Source organism: Bacillus rossius, chromosome 18 (assembly GCF_032445375.1).
Source record: "Bacillus rossius redtenbacheri isolate Brsri chromosome 18, Brsri_v3, whole genome shotgun sequence".
Lineage (NCBI taxonomy): Eukaryota > Metazoa > Arthropoda > Insecta > Phasmatodea > Bacillidae > Bacillus > Bacillus rossius.
The window spans coordinates 14,549,300-14,574,036 of NC_086345.1; the positions used below are offsets into that span (position 1 = coordinate 14,549,300).

The 24,737-nt window shown below is 37.5% G+C and overlaps 1 protein-coding gene across 1 annotated transcript; it reads left to right on the top strand.

Annotated features, from left to right (window-relative positions):
- Nucleotides 1-378: 378 nt before the first annotated feature.
- Nucleotides 379-14,761, top strand: LOC134541324 (putative gustatory receptor 2a). The gene is made up of 2 exons (XM_063384732.1): nucleotides 379-672; nucleotides 13,452-14,761. The coding sequence occupies exon 2, from the start codon at nucleotides 13,453-13,455 to the stop codon at nucleotides 14,626-14,628; it is 1,176 nt and encodes a 391-aa protein (XP_063240802.1). The 5' UTR covers nucleotides 379-672; nucleotide 13,452; the 3' UTR covers nucleotides 14,629-14,761.
- Nucleotides 14,762-24,737: the final 9,976 nt, after the last annotated feature.

Consider the following 24,737-nt stretch of genomic DNA (forward strand, 5'->3'; position numbering starts at 1 on the left):
ATTTAATTGAAACCATTCATACTAGGTGCTAAAGTTTTTATGGCCATCTTATAATTTCAGAAGCTAGTTCTGTAGAAATTGATCACAGCGCCATGCCGTATTGCCGTCATGGCGTGCGGATTGAATAAAAAATAGGTTACCAACCTTATCATACTTTATTTGTTGACAATTGTGTAACCTTTTATGTTTCCAAAGTATATATCGTATTAAAGCAGTTTATATAAATATCATTTTATATATATATATATATATATATATAAAATCTATGAAAAAAAATCTACAGGATCTTTGTCAGTGTAAGATCTTGGAGTGTACCAGTTTTTCTTCTTCAGATACCAGCTTTTAGTGACATCTGTACCAGGTTCGTTGAGCCACTGTCTAACATCCCTGGGCGTTGGGCAGAGTCAGCTGCTAGCGAGGCGAGACCTCGTAGCGCCTCGCGCGCGCCGGGAGTCAAATGGGCCCGCGACTGTGTTAGTGTACAGGCCACGCCCGGGCGCGGTGCAGAAATTTCCGCGAGACTTTTGAATTCCACTCGATGAGCCTCGAGCACGTTTGTTCGGCTTCCGGGGACAGGCCAGGGCATGTTCATCCAAAGGCGCGAAGAAATTTAAATGCCTTGTTTTGAGATTAGCTACGAGTGTTTTTGCTGCAGCGACGAGAGAAATAATTGTGAGTACAGCTGATCTGATTGTAGTTGGTGTTGGTTTGGATAGACGTGACTTTGTGGTGGGCTAGAATCTCCGTTATCGTTTTGGTTTGGTAGATATAATTATTTTTTTAAGTTTATATTTCAAGAAGTAAACATTTTATTTAAAACATGAAATAATTGCGCACTCCCCTAGCGCTTTGTATAGGACTTTTCTAGACGGATTTTTATTTATATATTAATTTCTATTAATTATATCTTTGAATATAAATGCAGACATATTTTTTTGAAATCTTTTAGCAATTGCCAGAAGTTTAGGAGTAATCATTTTATAATATTTTTATACAAAATATTGTTACGTAATTTATTATTTTGTTTTATAAAAATCAGTTTTTATATAAAGTTTAATTTTTACTTTTTAGTGATATACCATTTTTGCGCTTATTGTAGTAATAAATGTTTGCGGGTTACAATGAAATATTTTAGACTCTATATTTTAATTCACGTTTGCATGAAAACCAAGACTTGCTTTGATTTTTAACGTAATTTTTTTTTAACACTCGAGCTGAGTTCATGCACGTATTTTTTGTATCATGTTGGAGTTTGTTTTAAAAATTTTTTCAATAAAATAAGTTGGGTGTTGAGTTTGTGTTATCTACCAATTGCAAAGGATAGGTACCACGAACTATATAATGAAAAGGCTCCGATAAAACCGAAAAAAAAAAAAAAAAGTTGAAAACAAAAAAAAAAACTAAAGCTCGGCTTTGGACCTGATTTTCGACATGGAATTTTATTTTAATACTGCCCGTCTTGTTAAAATTCATTTAACAGTTGATGCTATAAAGTTTCTCTTTGGCTTTGTGAACTTCGGTTTCGTGCCATCCGCCACAGATGGCAGCACCGTTGTTACACATTTCCGTTTTTTGGGGACTTCCGTTCCGTTCACGAAATTACTCCTACAAAATGCCGTATGCTGAGAGCTGAGATGTTACACGCGGGGGGGGGGGGGGGGGGGGGGGGAAGCAACAGGGCTGAGGAACGCTTGGGACTCAATCCGTGTTTTCAAAAGGTTCTGATTTCCAGTCCTGATCACAACGTATTCCGTACCCTTGTGTAATTACGTTGGGCGGTTATTCCTTTAACCTTCTTAAAATATAACCTCTTTTGGAAGAGGGCGTCTCATCTTTCTTTCTCTCTCTCATAATTATTATTTTTTCCTTCAAGTAGAACGTACGTACAGATTTGTAAGGTGAGTCGAGAAAATGGCGTCATCAAGGCGTAACGACATTGTACCGCTCAGAGTGTAACGGTCGGGAGTGTAACATCTCGTTATGGCACACTCGCATACTTTATTTAAATTTAATATACCTACAGAATTAAAGAAGTTTCACTTATAACGTGCTTGACAACCACGCAACACATTTTTTTTGACGTGACCAAGTCTAATAAATCGATTAACGCCTGCTGCACGCACGAAAAAGTGTCCCGTTAAGCACATTGTTCCGTTACGCTGTGTACCGTTACGCACATTGTTCCGTTACGCTGTGTCCCGTTACGCTCATTGTACGCTTGCGCCGCATCTATCTCTCTTCCACTCGACTGTTTATAAAGTGAAGTGAAAAGTTAATGTGTTTTTCATTGCTTGTTACAACAACAATTTCGGCAACAAAGGTTAATTATTCTTGCATTTTAAATATCTGATTACTAGTATAATTTCAAGTATTTATTCTTTTATTATTAAAATAAAAAGGATTCAATTTTATTCATAAAAGTATGCAATCATTTGATCAATGTTTTGTTATGACGTTGTCACGTTAAACTATCGTCCGTAAACCGACTTTACAGACAACCAATATTTTTTTATGTAAAATTTTTTTTTTCGTTCTTGTTTTCATGGATTCGAATTTTAAAAAAATGCTCTGTTAACCACGGCAAGGCGCTACAAAAAAAAATATCATGGACGTAAAGAGACTCCCGTTTGCATGAGCGAGACATTCCTAAGGAACAGCTTAATCACTTCATGTGCGCGCGCTGGCTCATTAAAACTTGTACGAAAGAAAGAATGAAAGAGAGAGAGAGAGAGAGAATGAACAACGATCGGTTAATTTATTCCTAGGAGGTTGTATAGGGGGAAGAGATGCACTTCAATTTACTCCTGTGGAAGATTGTGGTTTTATTTTTTTCCCCTTTTGTCTCCCCCGCCCTTGTAGAGTAGAGGTAGTAACAGCGATTGTGGGAAAGAGGTGGGTGGGGGTGGGAGGTGTTAAGGGTTCGTGCTATGAGGGTTTTTTGGGGAAGGGCGAGAGAGGGGGGTGTGTGTGTGTAGGAAAAGCCTCCATTCCAGAGCTGACAAATTCTCACCCCCCCCCCCCCCCCCCAACCCAGATTCCCCCGTATCATCGTTATTAATCACCGAGCGAAGAAGAATCATCGGAGAGAATGGTCGGTTTGGTCAGGAATTTTTTTCCCATCCTGCAAAGCGCCCTTTGAGACATTCACTTCAAAGGCGCTGTGACCGATATGCCTGCCAGTCCTCGCAAAGATTAAGGCCCCCGCCTACCCGGGCACACACACAAGGTGCGCAGAGCTTCAGAAAAAAACAAATAAAAACAACGCGATGTGAAAACTACAAGATATCCGAGTAGGGACTGCTTACGAAAAGCATTTAAGAGTTCGCCGAGATCTGATAAGTTATTTTTTTTTTTCAGATTGAGTTTTTTTAACTGTTTTTTTTTTAGAATAGTTAAAATGGCTAACACGCGTGTTTTCAGAGTAATTTTTAGGCGTAAAACAAGCGGTACAGATTCTTGAAAACACTTAAGGGCCTTGCATTAACCCTTTATCTTCATTTCGCCGCCATATGATGTTACAGTCACCGCTCAAATTTTACTGTTATCCTGTGCACGAGGAGACACCGCGCTAGAAGCACCAGCGAGCGTCGCACTTATTGTCCCGATATATATAAATATATTATATATACATATATATACACTGGCGCGCAGTATTCTCGTCATGCACAGGATAACTGTAAAAATTGAGCGGTGACTGCAACATCATATGGCGGAGAAATGAAGATAAAAGTGTAATGCAAGGCCCTTAAGTGCTTTCAAGAATCTGTACCTGTTGTTTTACGCCTAAATTTATATATATATATATATATATATATATATATATATATACACATTCGCCGAACTCAGAGAAAACCCTCAGGCACCAAGAGCCTGAAGAACGTAAAAATGAAACAAGACACACCTATACAAGATAAGGTTGTAACTTAGTTTTATAAAATTCTGGAAATGTTAATTATTTATAGGTCATTTATTTAATTAAGTCAATAAGGAAAAGGCTAGGGTTAATTATTGCTATGCAAAGTTCGTCAGAGAGAGATGTGAAAAATCTCTCATTGAAGGAATGATTCAACGATCCGAAATATTCAAACCACAAAAACTTTTGAAAACCAGTACGATTTATTTTATTTCCTCTCTCTTTCCCGTTTGAATGTTCTGGCCTGAGACCGGGAAAAAAAAAACGCATTAAAAAAATTGGTTGTCTGTAAAGTCGGTTCACGGACGATAGTTTAACGTGACGTCATAACAAAACATTGATGAAGTGATTGCATACTTTTATGAATAAAATTGAATCATTTTTATTTTAATAATAAAAGAATAAATAAGTACTTGAAATTATACTAGTAATCAGATTTTTAAAATGCACGAATAATTAACCTTTATTGCAGAAATTGTTGTTGTAATAAGCAATGAAAACCACATTAACTTTTCACTTCACTTTATAACCAGTCGACGAAACAGTTCACGTGTATATGTAAGTTGTGTGCTGCCGCTGTCTTTCTTCTCCTCGGACGCATAGGCCAATCGAGTGGGAAGAGAGATAGATGCGGCCCAAGCGTACAATGAGCGTAACGGGACATAGCGTAACGGAACAATGTGCGTAACGGGACACTTTTTCGTGCGTTCATCGATTTATTAGACGTTGTCACTTAAAAAATATCTCTCTATCCGTCCAGTTCGTAGAAGCATTCCCCACGTGATATAGCCAACAAAGCATGGAGGCTGACGAGCTAATCACACGTGGCGTGGGGAATCCGCGCATTATCAATGACGCACATTGAGGTTTGTTTTATCAATACGGCGGCTTGAACCAGCTGTGTCGTCCACGTCAAACATTAAAACTAAACAGCATTCGATAACAGTGCACGATAGACATGTGCCGCAATAATCCACAAATGTTATGCATTTTCGATTTGTTTTTTTTGCCGTTGTAATATTATAAGTTATGTATTAGGTAATGATTTTTACATAAATAAATTTCTCGCAAATATTTTTTTGACGTGACAACGTCTAATACATCGACGAACGCTGGATGCATGCACGAAACAGTGTCCCGTTATGCTCATTATTTCGTTACGCTGTGTCCCGTTACGCTTATTGTACGCTTGCGCCGTACTGACAGAAGTGAAAAGTTAAAACTTTGTTTATAAATGTGTAATATGAAATAATTTCTACGTCAAATGTACGTAAGAAAATTAATCTGATTACTTGTATAATTTCAAGTATTTATTATTTTATTATTAAAAAAAATAGCATCTGTCGGCGAGTGCAGTAATAATAGGTTATGTTAGATATTTGATTACATATTATTTATATGAAAACTTGTTCATAATTATATTTAAACTCTATAGCTAAAGGCCAGTTTTTAAAATTAATTACAAGTCATCTACACGTGAACTGTTTCGTCGACTGTTTATAAAGTGAAGTGAAAAGTTAATCTGGTTTTTATTGCTTATTACAACAACAATTTCGGCAATAAAGGTTAATTATTCTAGCATTTTTAAAAATCTGATTTCTAGTATAATTTCAAGTATTTATTCTTTTATTATTAAAATAAAAAAATAAAAAAGATTCAATTTTTTTCATAAAAGTATGCAATCATTTCATCTAAAAAAGCATGAACTTCGGGGAACTTTGGGTTTTGGCTCTCTCGTTTGTGAAAAGAAGGCTTCCCACTTCTAACTCGCTTCGCGTGACTTGCTCACATTCTCGTACACGGAGCAGCGGGTAATTTTCACTTCTAAGGCTGGGTACGCAATTGGAAAAAAAAATAACGGTAACGGTAACAGTAGGTCGTGCGCAAAGATTTGACCGCAATGTTTCCGTACCCACTGACTCACATCAGCGCATATGACCGTCGTGTGAATAAGAGGGACATTGAATACATTTTATTTCTGTTACGGACGCAAGGCGCAACAACCAGTGAATGTGGAGTAGGATGCTGTTTTGGCGGGACTAGAGAACTAGTTTAATAGTGTCGTTACCACAACGCCGAAATACCACAACGCCGAATATCAAAATTGACCACAACGCCGACAGCTAGAAAACTGCTGTGTACCACAACGCCGAAATAACAACTGAATGAATTTGTGTGTGTTTCTTAAATGTACCTTAACGCCGAAATACCACAATCAAACCTAACCTAAACTTACCTAACCTAACCTAGCGTAATATAACCTAACCTAACTTAACCTAGCCTATCCTAGCCTAACCTAATCTAGCCAAACCTAATCTAGTCCAACCTAACCTAGTCCAACCTAACCTAGTCTAACCTAACCTAGTCCAACCTAACCTAGTCTAACCTAACCTAGTCTAACCTAACCTAGTCTAACCTAACCTAGTCTAACCCAACCTAGTCTAACCTAACCTAGTCTAACCTAACCTAGTTTAACCTAACCTAACCTTTGTGGCAGTCCTGCAATAACATTTTTCGGCGTTAGTGTATTTCGGCGTTGTGGTACACAGCAGTTTTCTAGCTGTCGGCGTTGAGGTCAAATTGGCATTTTGGTGTTGTGATATTTCGGCATTGTGGTGCGTCCCCGACAATGCCTTGTTGGGACACAACCAGAACCTAACTCGCTGGCCGTATTCCAGAACGTGTCCAAACCGAATCCCAGCAAGAGGAACATATCGGCAACCGTCCTAATAATCGGTGCCCTGCGCGAGGCTAGAAAACTGGTTTCAACGCGATATAGCTGACGTTTCGCAACCATCGAAGCAAATTGTTACGGTAAAAATACTAGAGATAGCAGCAACATCGCAAAAAAAAAAAAAAAAAAAAAACAGAACAGGCTTTTAAAATTTTCTCAGGTACTTTTATTAGTTACGATTAATTCTTGTTAGTGAACAGAATGTATTCCAGGATAGTTTCGATAGGCACACCACCACGCTATGGTACCTCCCAGGATGATCACAAAAGTGAATATATACGAGTCAATGGCACCAGATGCGGTTCAGCCATCTGGAAGAGATAAAAGTAAACTCTACGCATGCGCGTAATTTGGGCAACAGACCGAGAACGGATAAAATTAAAAAAAAAAAAAAACGGGAGTGGGCTAATTGTGCAATAAGAATACCGTTATGGTACACGTAAACAATTTTTGTTGTGTTTTTGAATATCGGTCATAGCGACTAATGCCTTCTAGTTGCAGATATGTTGTTTTAAAAATTCAAAGATAATGTGTCGGATTTCACAGTGGTTGATCGAATTCAATTATCTTCTGTCTTATTTTAATGATGGATTCGCAATCAAATAAAAACGCATGGCCGGGTTATAACATTTTTTTTCTTTTCTTTTGCCTGCTTGTCATCCTTTTGTGTGAGAACCAGTTGAACAGTCGTGGCTAATGGTATTACGATGTGCAATCACTTAAGCGTCATCAGTTCTGTGCTGTCCGTCATCAGAACTCCCCAATGCACGGCCGCTTAATCTATTTAGTCCATTGTTTCGTCCTCTGAGTGTATCCTTCATCGAACCCTTCGCCCATATGCAAACAGAGATTCTCGTTCGATAGCACACGCATTAGATAATTAGTCTTGTCGAGTGTTGACGCGCTACGAGTTCAATCAGGTCTCAGGGCAGTGCCGCATCTCGACTAGCGAGGCAAGATTCCCAAGCATTGAACAACAAAATAACTTCTAAATAACATTTATTGAACTGAAACAACTTGGGTACGTGAGGTACTCTGAAACATTAGAACATCTGTCATTTCGGAAGTGTTGGTTTCACTGACTAAGCTTGTGTGTGGGTTGCCATCGAAACATTTCTCAGAAAAAAAGGTATGTGTCAGAACTTCAGTGGTTAGTAACTGAAACCAAACACTCAGCATGCATGCTTTTTTACTATAACATTTAAATCTTTCAAATGAATATTTGAATTAAGGTTTGGAGCTTTTTCATAAATTTTCTCTAAGGTTCCAATTTGAATACAACAATAACAAGACATGTGTTGAATTACACAAATTTATTCAAGGGAAAGGTCAACGAATAATTTTGAAAGCATTAATTTACTACGTTTAACATAACTGTAAACAACTCTAGAAATATTGGTTTTAAATATTAATTGTTCGGTTTTAAAGAACCTTGATTTTCAACTGGGTGAAATTTTCTACTAAAAATATAATTCACTAATAATAGTATTTTAAAATACCGAATTATTAGTTTTAGTATTTTCTTTAAAATTATGTATTGGTTTAAGACAATGATAAAAAAATAGTTTTCTAACAAATTAAATTAATAGAGGCATTTAAACTAAAAAAAATCGCAAATGATGTACAACAAAATACATAACCACATGATAAATTTTATAATTAGTAGTATTTTTAATCGTGCTAGATAATTACTAGAGACCTGCAAAATTCGCGGATTCATTTCGTGATATGCTACAATTCAAATAATTATACCTTAGCGCTGCTTCTGCAATTGGTTCACTGTTAATCTGGATTAATGAGGGCCAATTAGAGACCCTCACTCAAAGAAGTGTCGAATCACAGGCCACCCAGTCGAGACGACTCACAAGTCAGCAGCCAATGAACAGTTGGCATTTGCCCGAGTGTGCAGAGTGCAGTAGAGTCTATCCTGGAGGTCATTGAATCCGCGAATATTGCAGGTCTCTAATAATTACATTTAGAAGCAGTAATATGGATTATTCATTATCGAGAAATATATTAGATACTGTTATCGTGCACTTTTACTCATGTACACGTAGGCCTGATTCATGTTAATTTTTGTCATTACTATACAAGAAAAATATACTAAATGAAATAAATACTAACATTAAAATATATTCATCTAGAAATAACATTCATTTAGTTTCGTGGACAACTTTAAACGTTTTCGAATTCTGAATACGATATGGATGCGAAATGTTTGGTTTCTATTCAGCTCTATCAATGTCATGGTGGAATCACATGAACTGTTTACATACGTACTTCCATCACCAGTTTTCCTCATATGCCAGGTTCAGGGCAGTTTTATATAAATAACTATTATTCGTGCCTGCGAGCTGAAGGCATGGGTGGCCTATATGTCAAGAGGCGCGCTGAAAACAATAATGAATAGGAATCGGACGCACCTTGTGAACACCTTCACTCCAACTAAATCGAATTGTAAACGATTCTGAGATAAAGCTTGTGGTTAACATACGCAGAAAAGTATTATTTTTTCTGTACGTTCACAAAATATTAAACGGAAACAAGTTGTCAAGAAATAGTTTGTAACAATACAAGAAATATATTGTAAATTTGTACAATTTGGCAGTGATTATTTTTGGTTGTATGAATTACAATTTGCGAGATAATACAGAATATTTCTTACTAAAATAGTCATAATTATATATTTTAATCAATTTTTCATTCGAGAATTATTAAAAATATGTAAAAGATAATTGAATAACAATAAATGAAATTAAATTTTGCTCATTAATGTACGCAATTAATACAGAGAAATGTTTACAAATAAATTTAACTATTCGAGGTGCTGGGGCAACACAAAGCATAAATGCGCGGGAAAGGAACTCACAATTTACAAATAAAAGATTATGCAGGAATTAGTTTGTAGAGATACGAAAATTCGCATTATTATTTGTTCCTAATTTATGATGAACTGCAGTTGCTTGGATTTTTGGGTGTAGACGCGACGAAGGCAAAGATTTCACTGACGTTTCGCTTGACCTTGCAGCCGCCATCATCAGGATAGCAGTTACCAACTATTACACTCCTCAGTCATAACAGAGTAAACTCAAGTTATGTTATAAATTTGTTACACTTCACTCTCTCTTGATGATTGGGGTGATAAGTGGATCTTTTAGTTTCAGAAGGCAAAATAATTATATCGTCTAGATTATAGTACTTCTGTCAGAACTGGTTCACAGACAGTTGGCAAAATAGGCAGAAAAAGCCTTCTAATCACGATGATGGTCGGGGAGTAAAGATGTCAAAACTCACCAAACATGTAGATGGCTTCCAGGATCAGCCCGAGTGCTGGGATCACGAACCGGTTTTGCGGACGTTTCCATGATTTAAAAAAATTAATAAAATATGATTAACAAAACATTACTACTCCTACGAGGTAGACCTACACGGACAGACTAAATGCTTATCACTAAAGTTGTGGGAATCATATCCCTTTTCTAGCTGATTACAACTTTAAAAAAACGGAGTGACGTCTTGAGGCCGAAGATACGGAGTGGTCAGTCCAGAGTCGCGGTGCGCAGTAAATTTGGGGCGGCAGAGACTCGTAATCAAAAGGCCAAGTTAAACAAAAGAATGGGGGGAGGCTTCGGCTCCCGGACTGAAAAAATCCGAAGATTACCGAAAGGCTTGTAGAGTAATACTGACTTTGATATCTCGAAGTTGGTGGTACTGGCCGATGTCAGTAATAATGTCACATGGAAACACTTACCCACAAATTTATTGTAAAAGCAATGGGACAAATCTAATAAAATATATGTTAATTAAAAAAATATAATTATTATAATTGAATTAAAATAACATAAAATGATACATTCGGATTATGAAAATATAAGTTATATGTATTATATGCTGCTTAGCAAAATTGGCCATATGAAAAAGGGTTGTTGGTTATTGGAGTGAGCCAATTAAAATAAGTACACCAAAGCAGGCAGAAAGCCATTTTAGCGCTTATCAGACAATTTACATTCCCTAGGCATGTGGTACAGGTCCAGTGGATCAGGAACTCCATATAAATCTTCTGGGTGGTACTCGATAGAGTACAAGCTGAGTGATTTAACCCTTTATAGGGCAAAAGGTTGGCAACAAACATTTAATGTTTATATTTAGGGAACAGCTTCTTTAGGTTGATAAAAACAATAGGAAATAATGTTTTCTATTTAATTATATATTTTTATCATACTTTTGGGGTGGTAAATTATTGTACCAGTGACCACCTGGGATATATGTACTTCATAAAGGTTTGTGACAAACACAAAACATTTATTATCAGTCAACAGCTTTTTTTATTAGTAAGAAAATATAAAATGAAACAATTTATGTATTATTACTATATTTGTGTCATGATTAATTATTGTATTGTCAGCGACCGCCTTTGAAACACTCCATTTTTTTATTCTACAAACATTCCGACAAAAAAAAAACAACACATTGGCAATGATATCTAACATGTATAAGTGTATCTTGCAAGTGACAATATAGGCTAATGAAATAAACATAAGAATTATTGGCAGCATAGTTGGTATTATTTTTTATATTTACAAAAAGTAAAATCTGAATTGATAAACAAATATAAAAAATAGAAATAGAAATTTTAAAAACATTTTCCTTTGCGCATACGTCTGTGTATGTAGCACTACACAACAAAATGCTTCAATTCACTTGGGGTGATTATAATATATACAAATATAGGATTGATAAAAAAATATACATAGAATGATATACTGACACAAATATATATGATAGAATATCATGGAACACAATCGTAAGCAGCAATGTATTTTCAAAATACTAATTTTATTATAAAATAGGACAAAATAAAATACCTGAAAATGAATTATATGGTAAAATTTTTTTATCACAATCGCAAAATTCATTTTCACTCGTTAGCCTAATTTGTATATTTACAATGTGCAAAAATAAATGCTTGACATTACTATTTATATACAAACAGGTTAGTTGTTTGGGAATTGTAACTGGAATGGAACACAAAATGTGCAATGTAATGAAATTTGTTTCTAATACTTCACTGTGAAAGAAAAGGTGAATATGATTTATAGTTTCTATACACTTATCTATAAAATGTTGACAAACATTTTATATAGACCTAAATAGAAATTAGTACAGAGAACACAAAATATGCAGAATTCTTTCTACATTGAAAAAAAAATTACCTCTGCTATCGTGTGTTTCACTCACTCGGATTTATGAAAGGTAGCAAAACAGCCTTTGCAAAGGCCAACATTGCACTGTTTGCAAATTATGTTACTTCGTTTTTGTTTGTTTGAAGTGCTGCAGAGAGCGCAACTTCTGTATGTCCCAATAACGGGCAAATGGTCACCAACGTTAGTTAGTCGTGTATAGTTTTCAGTGTTTGAAAAGGAATGAGAACTGTTTTGTTTCCTTGCCTTCGATGTACCTGGGCTTATACCGTTTTTTTTTTTTTTTTTTGCGACTCACGAAAGTTCCAATCATCTGGTTCGCCAGAATTGAGCGGTAACTCAAATGTGTCATTGGTTTACAATTTTTTTTTTTTTTAATTCTTCACAATATAAAATGTAGGAATTTACAATGGCACACTCAATCAGATAATAAAATATACGTAGCCACCAGCGTCGTGATTTCCAGCCCACTGCATAGCATTGCCTACTCATCAAGGGAAAAAAAATAATTGCAGTGCTTCATCAGTACAGAGACTTCTTCGAGGGGACATATTTTTTTCCTATGAAAGATATACATGTTTTTATTTTTTTATTCATTTTTATAGTAAAGAAAAAGGATTATGCTTTATGCAACAAAAAAAGTTCTTATAAAAAAACAGAAATGAAAAAAAAAAAAACGTGAAACAATAACTGGCGGCTTTATTTTGGTTTGAATCCACATACCTGTAGGTACATTCTTTGCACATTCCTTGAATATTGTAATTTTACAAAATAGGGGCAAAAACTAGGAATGGAATATAAATAATTAGCAATAAATATGACTTTCTTTTGAAAGTGAAAGAAACTAAAATTTGAATTTTTTTTTTCGAGGTGGTAAATTATTCTACCAATAACTGTCCAAGAATACAAAGTGCAGCCTCGAATGCATAGCACCAACAAGTTTTATAGAATAACATCTTTGCCGAAAGAACAAAAATAATGGCAACTATTTGTCAATGTTCTGGATATATTTTGTAATAAAAATAAGAAGTTTCACAAGGGCCATAAAAAATTATTTTACTATCTACGATTCACATAAAATGCTGGTACATCACATAATTTTAGGCAAGATCACAAAGAAAACGAAATAATTTTTAAGTTATGGCAGCAACACATAATTTTTTTCTACTACAGTATCCCTTGAACTCAGAAAAAATAAGCATTTCATTCTTACATGTGTTTGTTCAATATTTATGAATTTGTAAACACCAACTCAACACAATGCGCGCAAAACATGAAAAGTACTGACGTCTAATGGGCAGTGGTAAGATAATTTACCATCCAATGTTTCCTAGATCCTCAGACAGACGCTACAGTCGTCCAAGCTACTGTGGCTTTGTATGCTATCTGTTGGTTGCCAGAGGAACTTGGAGGAGCCCGGTAAATTATTCTACCACTAACAGTTTAGCCGGTAGAGATGGTGGTAAATATATATACCAGTAACCTATAAAGGGTTAATCGATTGCAAGGTCGAGCGAAACGTCGGTGAAATTTTCGCCTACGACGTAGGCTGAAACCCGGAAGCCGAGCCATCTCAAGGAACCTACCAAGTAAACATTTACAGCATGGCGAGGCTCTCGCTGAACCCGAAGGACCTGGAGTCCTCGCTGTGGCCAGTGCGTGTCCTTCTGGCGGCTGCAGGACTCTTGCCGGCCGGTGGCGCCGCGCATGCGCTGTACAACGCAGCCGTCGCCCTGGCTGTCGCGGCGACCGGCGCCACGCACCTCATCGTCAGCTTGCGACAAGTCCAGACTCTGCTGAACATCTGGTACGGGGTGGGCACCGCGGCCGTCTACTGCTCTGTGTCGGGGTACTTCTACAACAACCTGTTCAGGAAGGAGGAGAGCAGGCGGCAGGTACTTGCGAGGCTCGTCGAAGCAGACAGAGCACTCGTGACACACCTGCAGGGATCGCACCGAAGAGCAACTATCCTACAGCTAGTTCTCATAGCTTGCTTTTCCGCCACCACCATCGCACTAACGTACTATGCTTACGTCAATGTCTGGTACGGACAACCCACGGTTATTTTCTTTTGGGTTCTCGCGTGCGTTCCCTTGATAATCTCCTTGATAGTGACCACGAACCTAATCACTGTGGTGATCGTCCTGAGCCAACGGTTCAAAGCTATAAACGTTTCAATGAGCGAGATGTTGGAGTATGCTTCTGACAACTTGGCGGCGAGCCCGGTTTTTCGGAGCAACTCGGATAGCGTTCGCCTGACGGGTACATATTGGAGCACGGGAGTGTGTTCGTTGCAGCTGAAGATCATTCAGCTGATGGAATTGCACGGCAAACTGTCCGATATTGTGGAATCAATAAACTCACTGTACGGTCTACCGATCATGCTGGATGTCATTGCAACTTTCATCTCCATCGTCACATCTCTGTACTACAGCTTTCCGCGTGGCGTCGATGGTTACCAACACGATTTGCAGTTTCATACCTCCGTCGCTTCAGTGACCAGGAGCCTATTACATTTTTCCAAACTGGCCTTGCTGATATCTTCGTGCGAGCTTGCCACTTACGAAGCCAGCAAGACAGTGAAGCTAGTCCAGAAGCTGAAACTGCTGAGCATTATTGATGCAGACACGAGAAACACGGCGAGGGTGCTAATCATAGATGCAACGCTACCGTTAGTAAAGTTTTCAGGTTTTGGTTTCTTTTCTCTAGATTTTCATTTCTTAGGTGCTTTTGTTTCAGCCGTCACTACTTATTTAGTAATAATTTTTCAGTTCGGTTAAAATTAAATTGTTCCTTTTTTTCGCTGTCTTCATTAATCGATTGATATTAGATCACAGATTTCCAGGTTATTCATGTTAGACTTGATTGTATAGGTTATAAAATTTAAAATTACAATGTTTTATTAACCACATGAGTGGTATGTTTTTGATCCTCTTGCGCTAGGCGCCAGGTGCTGGTATCGGGAGTTGATCCGCCATCTTGTTTTGTGATTTCATCTTGGAAAATCTTGACCTATAACCTTCAATATTTGCTAAAATTGTTAAAATTCTCAATAATTTTCGAAAATTTCTAAAAATTCGCCAAAATTTACAGTTTTTTGAAAAAAAAAATATTCCTCTATAATTCTCATAATCTTTGAAAAAAATATTCTCTTTTCGAGGGAAAAATTCCCGTTTCGAGGGCAAATGTACTGTTTTATGTCCTAAAAAATCCCAGCAGCTATGAATGTCCAAATTGATCTCTAGCAAGGTTCGAGTTCTAGTACAAGGCAGAATTTTTGAAATGTTTTGTCCATTTTTTGTTTTTTTTATTATTTATTATTATTTTATTTGATTTGTTTTTAATTTTTTTTCTGATATTAAGGCAAACTTTCTTCATGTGATCCTGATTTTTCTTGCAATATATATAGATTTTTTTCTGTGAGTGCTCCTGATTATTCCTGGCTAGAGATCTGATGGTTTTCTCCAAGTGCTTCTGGTTATTAGTGAGAAATTGATCTCTACACGAAGGATTTTTTACTTAATGAGCCATAACATTTTATTCAGAGTTGAATTTTATTAGTGAATTTCTGCTACTACTAAATGAGAACTTGTAATATTTTTATCAGGTGGTAAATAAAAACACAATTACTCAGTCATATAATAATAAGCTCTGAGACATCTGAGAAACACTGACAGGAAGGTCTAACTTCCGTCTCCTTGAGGTCTATCGAAGCCATCCTTCTTTTGCGATCGTTAGTGAGCATCTCGCATCCCACATAAAATAACTAAATATCATTTACCTGCAAGCAACACAAGGCGTCATTTGATGGCAAGAATCGGGACTACTTACAACAGGTTATTTTGCATGAGATAAATTAACTCTCACCACTGAATGGAGGTATTTTAGTCAGTTAGAGCCCAGTAGGACTGTAGCCATGTTGCCTTAGTGTCCTAGATGCCTCGTTGTCCTGTAGCCTCGCAAGCACATAACATTGTGTTCTGGAAACTTCGTAGTCCTGTAGTCTCGGAATCACGTAACCTAATGTTCTGGTAGGTTCGTAGTCATGTAGCTTCGTGATCACGTAACGGTGTGTTCTGTAAGTTTCGTAGTCCTGTAGCCTCGCAGTCTCGTAACCTTTAAGACTAAAATCACGTAGTCTCGTAACCACATGGCTTGTAGTCGCGTAGTCATGATGCCTTGGAGCCTCGCTGACTTGTAGCTACGTAATCAAGTAACCTTGTAATCTTATAAAATAATGTTGTTGGAGCATTTGGAGCCAAAGAGAAAATTCAGCCAAAGACAGATGCAGGAATTGGAGCCTTATAGACTTGTAGCTTCGTAGTCAAGTACCTATTAGACTTGCAGTTCTGTAGTCTCGTATCTTCGTAGCCTCATAGTCTTATGGTCAAATAGCGCTAGGCCTAAGACTGTTTGTAGTCAAATACTATGGCGTCATTGATTGATGGAGCCAAATACAGTTGGTGCAATTGCCTGTTGGAGCTAATGCCTGTTGGAGCTAATGACTGTTGCAGCTAATGACTGTTGGAGCTAATGACTGTTGGAGCTAATGACTGTTGGAGCCAATGACTTTTGGAGCCAATGACTTTTGGAGCCAATGACTGTTGGAGCCAATGACTGTTGGAGCCAATGACTGTTGGAGCCAATGACTGTTGGTGCGAATGACTGTTGGCGCCAATGACTGTTGGCGCCAATGACTGTTGGCGCCAATGACTGTTGGCGCCAATGACAGTTGAAGCTAATGACTGTTGGAGCTAATGACTGTTGGAGCCAATGACTGTTGGAGCCAATGATTGTTGGAGCCAATGACTGTAAGAACCAATGAATTTTGGAAATAAAAACTGCTGGGTTCATAGATTGTTGAAGACATTATATCCTAACTTAACATTGACGATCGCATTCTACCGAGTTGATTGCACGTGAGAATGCAACTCCTTTTCGTTATGTATGCTATTGTTCTGTAGAATTTACGTCCAGATTTGCTTCGTTTTCATTAAATACTTGACCTGCGTAAACGATGCGTAGTTTTTGCGTGTACATTGCGTACATTGCGTACAAGCGCGTACATTGCGTGTATTTTACGTACATTGCGTGTTGGAGCGAATAGAGATTTGGAGCTCTTGGAGCACTTGAAGCTGATGGGTAATTGGGGCATTGGTGGCAAAAGTAGATGGATCTGATGGTGTGAATAGTAGCTCTTGGATCCTAGCGTATACTGATTGGTTCGAATACATGAGACGAGTAAGTATCACACTGCATCAAATTTTTTTATCATATGTTCCTCTTTTTTAATGTCGGTTTGACTTGTGTAGTATAGTAAATGGTCAGTGATTTAACTAGCGTATTGTTACGTACGTGAGCAAGGCCGCGTCACGCGCAGGTGCAGCGCTAGCTGGCTGACAGGCTGCCGCTGCAACATGAGATGTACCGTGCGCATTTGGGACGCCGCTCCCCCCCCCCCCCCCCTTCAAAACTCAGGTGTCCGCGTGGCGCTGATAGCTAGACATCTGAAACCTCGCAGCTGGCAGCCGCCGACAAGTGTTTCGAGATATTTAAGCCTTCGGGCCGTTGCGGAATGACGCAACTGGCCCCAGCCGCGCTCGCGATTTCTGGAAAGCACCTGGGCTGACATAAAAGCCGTAGGGACACCGGCCTCATAGAGAGTTTTAGTGGAGTTGAGTAAGAGTTCAGACGGGAGCTCTCCGGCGGGCAGTTTCCGGGCGATAAAGCGGCGGAGTCCCTGGACGAAGACTACAGGGCGGAGAGTTCAGTTCCGGGCGATAGTGTCGCGGGCGCGGCGGAGTCCCGAGTGAAATTCCGAACGAGGCGACGAGCGGATCATCGGCGAAGGCAAGTGCGTCGGCGGCGGCGGAGTGCGGCGACGTTGTCCCGCGGCGGAGATCCACGAGGGGTGCTGCGGCGAGAGTTGCGCCAGAGGTGCGGCCCAGCGAGGTGTGTGTGTGTTGAAAATGAGTGACTGTGGAAGCAACATTTTTAAGTGCAATTAATTATTTGCCATTTTAAAAGATTTATTGTAAGTGACATAATAAATGTCCATCGATAAAACTGTTTAGTAATAAAATCTTTAATAGGGCTATCCTTTACTAACCCCGCGGTAAATCGTAACAGTATTATTATATGGGGTGCATGTATATAAGCGAGTCCCAGACACCAGATCGCTCAGTTTGTTACTGTCGTTGAAGGTGTAAGGATCACCTAGTTTGTTTCTTCTGGTGCATAATTCGCGTAATTACCTGTTCTTGTGAACTCGATGACATTTTTACAGTCTAAAACGGCGAACTTGATGGACGTTGTACCATCGTCTACGGGAACCCTGAGTCAGCGGCGACGAAGAAGGAGCAGATCCCGTTGGCAACGATGACGTCAACAATGGAGGAGACTTCAACAGTCGCGGTACCACCAGCCGGTATTGCTGGCTGCACAGGAAAACTCGGCGAACGCTGGTCTGCCATCGATGGAGACTTCAATGGGTGCTGATTCGTCAACAACTAATTAACTTCGGGTCCGTTACTGAGACAAGATTTTCTCAAACAACAGCAACGTACGTCGACACGAGAAGAGAAAATGTGCTAAGAACCTTTATCAAAAATGTTTGGCTGTGAGAATTGTCGCAAGTAATTTACAAGAAATGCTAATTTGCAGCAATTCTTGGAGACATGCAAATAACCTGTTGCGCAGTAGAATGTGTAGGTTTCTATACAACAGCGAATGATTGATGTGCATAGGAGTATGCCTGGTAATGGTACGACTGCGGCAACTTCAGTATCTGGATCGGGTCTGAAAGGCTCGTCTTCATCACCGCGGTATCCTTGCAGCTACTGCGATATGATGTTATTCATTTGCTCATGATGTAAGGAGACATGAGAGGAGTAAATGTACGAAGAATCCTTCTCGCAAAAAGTTTCGCTTAGATGAGTGTAATGAATGGTGTACTCGAATTGATAATATGCGTCGACATGCGAAAAACTCTTAAGGTGAAATCCGTGCGCCTACTGCTGAACTACCTGCAGAAATTTCGACTCCTCGCTTTAGATTGGAGACTCGAAAGCGTGCAAGCAAAAAAATAAATCAGATGCGCAGCAACCGATTGCAATGGTATCTGGACATGGAACTAAACCTAAGACTGTGATCGGTGCTGTACAGGTGAATGAAAATGGCTTCTACTTGGCGCAGTCTGCATTTCGTGGAACAATGAACGACTACTATTATCTAAATACGCTTAGTAAGTCCAACGACATTTGTTATTTTGTTGACGATATCAGACAGAACATAATCAATCATCTTACTGATGACGTAGCAACAAACGGACCTTTGAAATATAACTTGTGGTTGGACTGTATATATGGAAAGCCATATCTGTTCGATGACAAAGTGAAGAAGTGTGCATTCAAGACATCGGCTGCAGTAATTTACAGTTCTGACGATGTGAAGCAAACTGTTAAACACAGTATCCAGAAACTCTGTCAAGAAGAGGACTATGTCAGTAAAGATTCTGGTTGGTCCTTGTCTAGTATAAACCGATTGGAGCTAAGAATAAGTCATTTCGCGCCTATGCAGGGCTAAATGTTTATAAGATTGTTGGTTCCGGAAGTGATCCTGTAGTAGAATAGAATTTATGTAATAAACATTATGTTTGTAAAAGAACTTGCGGTGTTTTATTTCTCGAACCAGTCACTTCTCTGGTATTAAAATTAAATTTATTTTTAGCTTTGTCCATAGATCGAACCAAGTATCGATTCAATATTAAAGTAATGTGTGATTTTTTCTGTAAATTTTGAAATATTTCCCGAATTTCTAGGTCAATAAACACAAATATCCAAGACGGTGGCCGTAATGGCTTATAGGATGAAGGTTATTTTGGAAACTATGCTTTTTTCAGAACTTTGATCATTATTTATTGAAATTGATTTTTTTACATAAAATTAAGTTGTTTTATCATCGCCTAGGTATCGTACCAAGGACCTAAGTCGATCATATAATCAGTATATTTATTCCCAATTTATTTGATGTTTTTTGGAATTTTTCCCGAATCTCTAGCTAAATAATTACACAATTTGAAGATGGTGTCCAAGTTTAAAGGTGGCGGGCGCCTCAGTAATAATAATTGATAACTGTACTCTAGCGGGTAAAAATTACACTAACATGATGGTGGCACACTCTTAGTAGCTGAAAACACGATTGAGGTGGCCTCCAGCAGACGAAAACAATATGAATGACATGACGACATACCTTCTGATGATATATACTTTGATTTAAGTAGTGGGAGGTCAGTCTGCTGGTGGCTTCCGTGGAAGAACAATCTATCGACATTTATTTTTATTTTTGCTCTTACCAGGTTCGAACCGAGGACTTAAAGGTGTGAGTTTTTAAATAGTATTTTATTGTATATTAATTTATAATTTTTTGAATTTTTTACTAGTTTCTAGCATAAAACTTAGGGTTTTTCAAGATGGCAGCCGTAACGGAATGGCAGAAGTGCTTTTAAATTAATATTTTATTAAAATATTATTTTTTGATATACAATTAAATTTTTTCCCGAATTTATAGCATTAAAATTACGGATTTTCAAGATAGCGGACATGACGTCATGCTAACTGCCGATATATATATGTTTTGAACAAAGTGGTGGGGGTCAGTCTGCCAGCAGCCACCGTGAGAAAAGGATCGGTCACCATATTTATTTTTTTTGTTCTCACCGGTTTCGAACCGAGGACTCCAAGCTCCATGTCATAAATGTGTGTTTTTTAAATATTTTTTAGTTAATTTTAATAAGTTTATTTTTTTATAAATTAAAAAATATTATTATTAAAATCGGATAATAAAGATTTTCATGATAGCGGCCATAACGTAAATGGCAACGGTGACATCATATTCCAAATAACATAATCCATGATGAAGTCAGATGCTTATCTGAGGCTGTAGACATGGATGCTTAAGCCTCAATATAAGACATTTGTAGCCGCTGGTATTTTGAAGGACTAATAACGGTAAATTTTCCCTCGAAACGGGAATTTTTCCCTCGAAAAGAGAAATATTTAATTTTTCAAAAATTTTGAGAATTTTTTAGCAGCTTTTTCTATCCAAAAACTGGAGATTTGGCGGGTTTTCAGGAATTTTGAGCAAATATATCAAATTTTGACATATTTTCGCAAATTTTGAAGGTTCATGGTCAAGGTCATAGTCAAAGGTCAAGCAAGATGGTCGCCGTGACGTCACAATCCAAGATGGTGGTACGGCTCCCGGCTCCAGCGCCTGGTGCCTGCGCCTGGTTCCGGAGGAACCGAAACATACTACTCACATGAAAGTTTTAAAAAGTTACTCAGAAACTCAGGGTTAAATATGTCATTTTCACATTTTGTTTATTTGTTTGAAAATTGTATCATGTACTAAGTGAGTTATATATCAATAAGAACTAACAGTTACTATTTTAAAAATATGAGATGTTTATTAGAAGATCGTTTTGACTGTTTAACAAAATGAAATAAAAAAACGCTTTAAAAGTTGATACATAACAAAATTACGTGGGATAATCATTAGTGTTTAAATTCAGATTCATAGGAATTTTGCGTTATTTTGTTGAGACTTAACATCTCATGGACAACTGATCACGAAGAAGCTCTCACTACGACAGGGACCAGGAAACTGGGTCAGGAGTAGACGTGGTCTATTGCATGTGAACATCCCACCATTTTCCCGATGAAAACATAAACCAGGTTGACGACGCTGTGCTCTGGAATGCAAGTCAGTTTCTCGTGTTTGTGCCGTCTGCTTCATCACGATTACTTGACATCAGGTTACGATAACTTTATTAAAAAGATGAATGAATTGTGTTTGTACAAAGCGTATGTGCTAGGAAACCAACGGTAGTTTAAAATGCATCATTTTTTCTATTAAATTTATAGTATTTTGGAGTCATGATAGTTTTATTGTGTGAATTAATGTTGTTTAGTTTATCAAAGTTACTGACATTATATATCGCACTTCCTATTGATATGTGTGGAGCATACAAATGTTAAATATATTAAATGTGTTATCATGTTACTTTAATGTCAGTTGAATATGTTGATACATGTGTGTACTCATAACAATGTCGATGTTTCATGTTGTTTTCTTTGAACATTATTACTATATTTAATAAAAATTGTAACTATGTACTACCACCTAAGGCAAACTATCCTATAAATTTTAATTCAAATCTTTCTAATATTCTGTTCGAATCTAAGACAAAACAGAAGTTTTATTCATCTAAATGTTCTTAATTTTTTTTAATACTAGAGAACTTGATGTTTTTTTAAAAAAATGTAATGAATTAATAGAATAAATTTGATTTACCTATATTACGTGTATAACATGACTTTTTTTATAAATGCTAACGTAAACTTTTGTTAAATAATGTTGGACAACAGAAGACAGTCATTTTGTTTGGTCTAGCATTAATATATTATTTTTTTATTATTGCAAGATAATACTGTCTGAAGATATTACAACTTGTGTTATCCACTGTAGTACAGAGCGATATCATTGGCTGGAAGAAGCGATCACTAATTGCATGTTGAAAATGCAAAAGCGCAGTATACATATAGCATGCCACACTATGTTCATAAATACTTAACCCCTCAACTTTGCCGTCTTCCCATTCGACCGCTAGCGCTTGCGTTGGAATGGCGTAACCGCTGATGCAATCTACTCCTCTACCGTTTCCCCCACCACGTACCCAAATATTCCCCTTATGCCATCGGAATTTTGGTAACGCTCGAAAATTGATTGTAGTCCCATCCTCAAATTTGCTTTACTTCAAAAATTTAACTTTAAATTTAGGAAGAATGCTCATCACAAAATAAAAAAGTAATCTTTATAAATATACCGATTGACTTCGTTAATTTACAGTCACTGAGTTCACTTAACGTTAAAGATGTATTTACGAGAATAATCTTGGTATACTATCAAACCATCAAAAACTTGTTAAACAATCTGAAAAATCACACTTATTTCTTTTACGTGTGTTTATATATATATATATATATATATATATATATATAATGGGTTGTGGCTGTGTTTAGGACACGACCGTGAATACATGTACGTAACAGGTAATATTTTCTATACAAAATATAAAATACGTTATTTTATGTATGATAGAATTATGTTTTTTTAAATCATATCACCATATATATTCACTGTAACTATTTAACATTATTGTTTTATATATGCAAACGATAGATTTTGACGAGAGCTGACGATTGAAACCTAAACGAACGTCGTAGCTTCTCTGAGAAAAAACTATAAAAAAGGGAAATATCGAAACACAGCCAAAACACTTCAAAATGGCGGTGCCTGCCACTCCACCGCGCGCGATGCGTCACAGTCCTCACTTAGCGTAACGAATTCTTTGAACCTTTAACTAACCAGTGGTGTAATTACATTTTGGATGGAGATGATATGTAGCTGCAACACCAAAATGTATCCCCCGATTTTGATGTCATTCGTTTTTTTTTAATTGCCTCCCACAATGTAAGCAATTTTAAAGACGTATTCACGTCAAAACAGAACTCGAAAGTCGAATATGAAGTAGTTTTTTTTACGAACATTAATCATCTAACGTTAAGAAGGACTCTGTTTATTTGAGGTGAATTCTTCGTTGTAAATTCCGAAAATTTACTGTAATTTCAAAGCTTGATATTAAAAGACGCTCGAAAAAGTTATCAAAAAAGCACTGACTTGATAGGATATTACCGTAATCGAACACGTGGGCCGTATTCCAGAAGGTGTCCAAACCGAATCCCAGGAAGGGAACAGATCGGCAACTGTTTTAATAAACGGTGCCCTGCCAAAAGCTAGAAACTAGATTCAACGCATTTTAGCATCGATTTTGAATCCTACGATACAATTGTTGCTGAATAAATCCTAGAGATAGTTTCACCAACGCAAGAATTAAATTGTGTAATTCTAATTTTCTCAAATACTTTTTAAGTTTCGATTATTTATTGTTATGACCATTATGATGTACAAAATGTATTCCCAGATAGTTTCGCTATTATAAAGTTTCTCTTGGCATACCAACACGCTATGGTACATCTTCGGATGATCAAAAAAGTGACTATATACGAGTCAATGGCACCAGATGGGGTACAGCCAATTGGAAGAGATATCGAAAGAGTGAGCTCTGTGCATGAGTGGAATTTGGGCAACAGACCGGCAACGGATAGGATTCCAAAAAAAAAAAAAGGGGGTGGGGGTTATATTTGTGCTCTAGGAATACGGTTAGGGTACACGAAAACAATTATTGATGCAGTTTTGAATATCGGCCATAATGTCTAATGCCTTGGAGGGGAAGATACATTATTTTAAAATTCGAAGAAAATGTGTCGGATTTCACAGTGGTTTATCGATTTCAAATTTCTTCTGTCTTATTTTTAATGATGAATTCGCATCAAATAAAAACGCATGGCCGGATTATAAATCTTTTTTTTCTTTTCTTTTGCCTGCTTGCCATTACGAGAACTAGTTGAACAGTCGTGGCTAATGGTTTAACGATAATCAATCACTTAAGCGTCTTGAGTTCTGTGCTGTCCGTCATCAGAACTCCCCAACGTAATCTATTTAGTCCATTGTTTCGACCTCTGAGTGTATCCTTCATCGAACCCTTCGCCCATAAGCAAACAGAGATTCCCGTTCGATAGCACACGCATTAGATAATTAGTCTTGTCGAGTGTTGACGCGCTCCAAGATCAATCAGGTTTTAGAGCAGTGACGCATCTCGACTAGCGAGGCAAGATTCCCAGCATTGAACAACAAAATAACTTCTAAATAACATTTATTGTACTGAAACAACTTGGGTACTTGAGGTACTCTGAAACATTAGAACATC

Bases quoted from the DNA above. Each gene is read 5' to 3' on its own strand.
- LOC134541324 (XM_063384732.1), top strand. From the start codon at position 13,453: ATGGCGAGGCTCTCGCTGAACCCGAAGGACCTGGAGTCCTCGCTGTGG.